Source organism: Chrysochloris asiatica, unplaced genomic scaffold (assembly GCF_000296735.1).
Source record: "Chrysochloris asiatica unplaced genomic scaffold, ChrAsi1.0 scaffold00458, whole genome shotgun sequence".
Taxonomy (NCBI): Eukaryota; Metazoa; Chordata; class Mammalia; order Afrosoricida; family Chrysochloridae; genus Chrysochloris; species Chrysochloris asiatica.
This window is the reverse complement of record NW_006408976.1, coordinates 404,997-410,391: the sequence shown is the minus strand read 5'-3', so window position 1 is coordinate 410,391 and position 5,395 is coordinate 404,997. Positions and strand designations below refer to the sequence as shown.

The 5,395-nt window shown below is 38.0% G+C and overlaps 1 protein-coding gene across 1 annotated transcript in view; it reads right to left on the bottom strand.

The window, feature by feature from the left end:
• Window positions 1-5,395, bottom strand: part of LOC102831855 (short-chain dehydrogenase/reductase family 16C member 6-like) — a 25,835-nt gene that overhangs the window by 1,877 nt on the left and 18,563 nt on the right. Inside the window, exon 5 of the mRNA XM_006877294.1 lies at window positions 4,511-4,636. Within this exon, the coding sequence (XP_006877356.1) occupies window positions 4,511-4,636 (126 nt within the window). The remainder of the gene's footprint in view (window positions 1-4,510; window positions 4,637-5,395) is intronic.

Here is a 5,395-nt window from a genome sequence, read left to right as displayed (position 1 = left end):
ATCCATAGCTTGTCATGATCCACACAATCGAAAGCCTTTGTGTAGTCAATAAAGCATAGGCAAACATCTTTCTGATATTCTCTGTTTTCAGCCAAGATCCACCACCTCAATTCTGTTCCACTAAACCCAATTTAGCAAACACTGATTGTGCAATTATTCTGCTAGGCAACTGAAGATGCACCAGAAATAAGGTCCTGCATAGAGGACAGATGTTATACAAGCAACTATGTTGTTGTTGTTTTTAGGTGCCATCGAGTTGGTACCCACTCATAGTGACCTTTTGCCCGATCCTGGGCCAACCTCACTACTGTTGCCATGCTTGAGTCCATCGATGCTGCCACTTGGCCAGTCCATCTCAGTGGGGGTCTTCCTCTTTTTCTCTGGCCCTCAACCTTACCAAACATGATATCCTTCTCCAGTGACTGGTCCCTACTGGCAATATGTCTGAAATATGAGAGATGAAGTTTGGCTATCCTGGCTTCCAAGGAACACTCTGGCTGTACTTCTTCCAACACAGATCTGTTGTTCTTTTGGCAGCCTATGACACGTTCAATATTCTCCTCCAACACCATAACTCAAAAGCATTAATTCTTCTACGGTCTTCCTTAGTCACTGTCCAGCTTTCACATGCATATGAGGTTATTGAAAATACCATGGCTTGAGTCAGGTGCACCTTAATCTTCAATCTGACATCTTTGCTTTTCAACACTTTAAAAAGGTCTTATGCAGCAGATTTGTCTGCAATACATTGTTTGATTTCTTGACTGCTGCTTCCATGAGTGTTAATAGTTGACCCAAGAAGAATGAGGTCCTTGACAACTTCAATCTTTTTTCCATTGATAAGAATGTTGTTTATTGGTCCAGTGGTGAGGGTTTTGTTTTCTTTACACTGAGATGTAATCCATACCAAAGACTGTGCTCTCTGATCTTCATCAGTAAATGTTTTAACTCCTCTTCACTTTCAGCAAGTAAGGTTGTATCACTTGCATATCGCAGGTTGTTAATGAGTCTTCCTCCAATCCTGATGCCATGTTTTTCGTCATGTAACCCAACTTCTTGGATTATTTGCTCAGCATACAGGTTGAATAACTATGGTGAAAGAATCTAACCTTGTCACACACCTTTTTTGATTTTAAACCATTCAGTGTTCCCTGTTCTGTTCAAACAACTGCCTCTTGGTCCAGGTACAGATTCCTCATGAGTACAATCAAGTGTTCTGGAATATTCATACCTTGCGATGTTGTCCGTAGCTTGTCATGATCCACACAATTGAAAGCCTTTGCATAGTCAATAAAGCACAGGTAAATATCTTTCTGATATTCTCTGCTTTCAGCCAAGATTCATTGGACATCAGCAATGATATCCCTCATTCTACATAATCTTTTGAATCCGGCTTGAACCTCTGGACGTTCTCTGTCAATGTATGCTTGCAGCCGTTTCTGTATTACCTTCAGTAAAACTTTACTCATATGGGATATCAAATATATTGTCCGATGATTTCTGCATTCCGTTGGGTCACCTCTCTTTGAAATAGGCACAAATATGGATCTCTTCCAATCAGCCAGTCAGATAGCTGTCTTCCAAATTTCTTGGCAGAGATGAGTGAGTGCCTCATGTGCCATCTCACTTTCTTGAAAGATTTCAGTTTTTATCCCATCAATTCCTGGTGCCTTGTTCTTTGCAAGTTCCTTCAATGCACCTTGGACTTCTTCCTTCAGTATCACTGGCTCTTGATTATATGCTACTTCTTGAAATGGTTGGACATTAGCCATTTCCTTTTGGTACAGTGACTCTGTATATTCCTTCCATCTTCTCTTGATGCTTTCTGCATCATTCAATAATTTTCCCAGAGAATCTTTCAATAACAAAAGTCAAGGCTTGAATTTTTTTTGTCAGTTCCCGCAGCTTGAGAAATGCTGAGCATGTTCTTCTTTCTTGGTTTTCTAATTCCAGATCTTTGCACATTTTGTTAAAATATTTGGCTTTATCTTCTCAAGTTTTCTGTTCATCTCTTGTACCTCCTTATTTCTTCCATTTTCTTTGGCATCTCTATGCTAGAGAGCAAGTTTCAGTGTCTCTTCTGACATCCATTTTGATCTTTTTCTTCTTTCTTGTCTTCTTAATAACATTTTGTTTTCTTCATGTATGATATTCTTGTTGTCATCCCACAACTCTTCTGGTCTTTGGTCTTTAGTGTGTAATGTATCAAATTTGTTCTTCAGATGATCCCTAGATTCAGGTGGTATATATTCAAGGTCATATTTTGGCTCTTGTGAACTTGTTTTCATTTTCTTCAGCTTCAGTTTTAATTTGCATATGAGTAATTGATGGTGTGTTCCACAGTTGCCCCTGGCCTTGTTTTCACTGATGATATAGAGATTTTTCCATTGTCTCTTTCTGCAGATATAGTCAATTTGATTTCTATGTATTCCATTGGTAAGGTCCATGTGTACAGTCCATCTCTTATGGTGTCTAAAGAAGGTATTTGACATGAACAAATCATTGATTTTGCAGAATTCTATCATGCAATCTCCAGCATGATTTCTATCAACAAGACCATATTTTCTATACTGATCCTTCCTCTTTGCTCCCAACCTTTTCATTCATCTTGATTGCATATTTGATCAATTTCAGATTGAAGAAATTGGTAGAATTCTATTTCATCTTCACTGGTTTTAGTGGTTAGTGCATAAATTTGAATAATAGTGGTACTAACTGGTCTTCCCTGTAGGTACATGGATATTATCCTATCACAGACAGTGTTGTATACCTCATGACTGATCTGGATATGTTCTTTTTGACAATCAATGCAACAACATTCCTCTTCAAGTTGTCATTTTTGGCATAGTAAGCCATGTGGTCATCATATTCAAAATGGCTAGTACCAGTCTATTTTAGCTCACTGATGCCTAAGATATCCATGTTTATGCCTTCCATTTCATTTTTGAAAACTTCCAGTTTTCCCAGATTCATACTTTGTACATTCAATGTTCTGGTTTTCAGTGAATGCTTAGAGCTAGGTCTCTTCATTTCGAGTTGTGCCCCATCAGCAAATGAAGATCCCACGGGCTTTTCTCCCACGGGCTTTAATCCATTCATGTAATCACAGTCAACTCTATTCTGAGGAGGCAGCTCTTCCCCAGTCGCATTTTGAGTGTCTTCCAACCTGAGGGGCTCATTTTCTGGCACTATATCTGACAGTGTTTCTCTGCTATTCATAAGGTTTTTAGTGACTAAATATTTGGAAGTAGTTTGTTTGTCACTCTTTCTTCCTAGTCTGTCTTTGTCTGGAAGCTCCTCTGAAACCTATCCACCATGGGTGACCCTCCTGGTATTTAAAATACTGGTGGCATAGCTTTCAGAATCACAGAAACTCACAATCCACCACAGTATGACAAACTGATGGATGAGTGGTGGACAAGCAATTATAAAGTGATTTTATTATTTGTTATTAAGTACTGTCAAGAGAGTTCCACTTATAGCGACCCTGTATAGGGGTTCTGAGGAGCTTCTGGTGAGTTTGAACCAGTGACCTTGCAGTTTAAATCGACCTTGTGGTCCAGTGCCTTATCCCACAGAACCATATCAGATGCTATCAAAGGGAAAGGAGCACTTAAGCTCAGGATTCAGGTTTGAAACTTCGGTGTGAAACTTTGTTCTAATCTTTATTAGCTATTTAATCCTCCAAAACCGATGTGCCCTGTCTAAGCCTCAAATTCTCAATCATATAGGGGAAAACAACAACTTGGACCCTGAAGAGTTTGGAAGAAGACTGACTGTGATACAGTGTGTGCCATTTTGTCATGCTGTGTGGTGCCTGGCCCGCAATGAATGGTAAATGTTTTTTTGTCTTCTCTCCAGAGAAAGATGTTGAACCTGGGCCAAATCCGTCCAGGAATATACTGGGCCTTATAATATAGCCTTTGCATTGAATTATAGGGGCTTTCTCATTAAATCACATAAGACACTTGCCAAATACTCAGGATTTTTGTCTTTTGTTTTCAAAATGAAAATCTTAACTACAAACAAAACCAAACAATTCCATTGCTGTTGAGTTGATTCTGACCTATGGCAATCCCATGTGCTACAAAGTACAACTGCTCCATACGTTTGTCTTGCCTGTAATCTTTATGGAAGCAAGCTTTTCTCCCATGGTTCCACTAAGTGGGTTTGAAACAACCTTTATTAGTAGTTGAGTGCAAACAGTTAGCATCACCTTAGAAGTTTACATTAGTGAAAATAATTCACCAGAAAATAACAAAAATAATTTAGGCTCTGTATTTTGAAAAGTCTAAATAGATACAATTTTTTTTTTTTTTTTAAGTGTCTGAAGGAAAGGAGACACAGCATCCAATGGCCCAATAAATAGAAAGCTATTTGTAAGCAAAATGTTGATCCATTGCTACCTTTTCAGCCTAGGCTTTTTCTTTCTAGGCTGAAGAAGTAGCAATGACTCCATATTTTGTTTACATGTAACCAAAGAGATAGATGAAAGTCATCATTAACTTACTGTTTGATGAACAAGGCAGCATACAAAATACTGGGAATTAATACCAAATGTTGTTCCTCTAAAATAGCATTTACAGTACTTTGAGCCACAAACTCCTGATCCAACAGAGGTAATAGAAGTGGGTATCTGAAATGACAATAACAAAAAGTGATTTCATTGTTGTCATCCTTAGCACTGATTTTTAACTTTCAGATATGGAGTTATACCATACAGCTCTAAATAGAATATAAACAGTAGGTATGGTCTTATGTTTCCTCCCGTGACCAATATTGAAACCAGTGCATATGTACTTTTTTCCTAGAGTGATTTTCTGCTATGTAATGGACATGAGGAAGGAGTGGCTTTTAGATTTTTAAAAATCTTTCTTCTCTTTTCCTTCCCTCCAAAACGAAATAATTACATTCTATGAAAAAACAAACTTGCAAAAAATTTTTATCAAAAAAGAAAAATCTCTCTTGTGCACATATGTTGTTGTTATTATGGGCCATGGTGTCGGTTCTGACTCATAGCGACCCCATACAGGGTTTTAGAGGCTGTAAATCTTTACAGGAGCAGAAAGCCTCATCTTTCTCCTGTGGAGCAGCTGGTAGTTTTGAATTGCTGATTCTGAGGTTAGCAACCCAATTCGCATATATAATGTATCTTTATTTTAGGTAGCCCATTTACTAGCAATTTACTTTATTTTAGGCAGCCCATTTACTACGAGAGCCAAAATATGATATTGAATTTATCCCTCCTGAATTTAGAGATCATCTGAAGAACAGATTTGATGAATTGGACACTAAAGACCGAAGACCAGAGAGTTGTGGGATGACATCAAGAATATCATACATGAAGAGAGCAAAAAGTCATTAAGAAGACAAGAAAGAAGGAAAAGATCAAGAT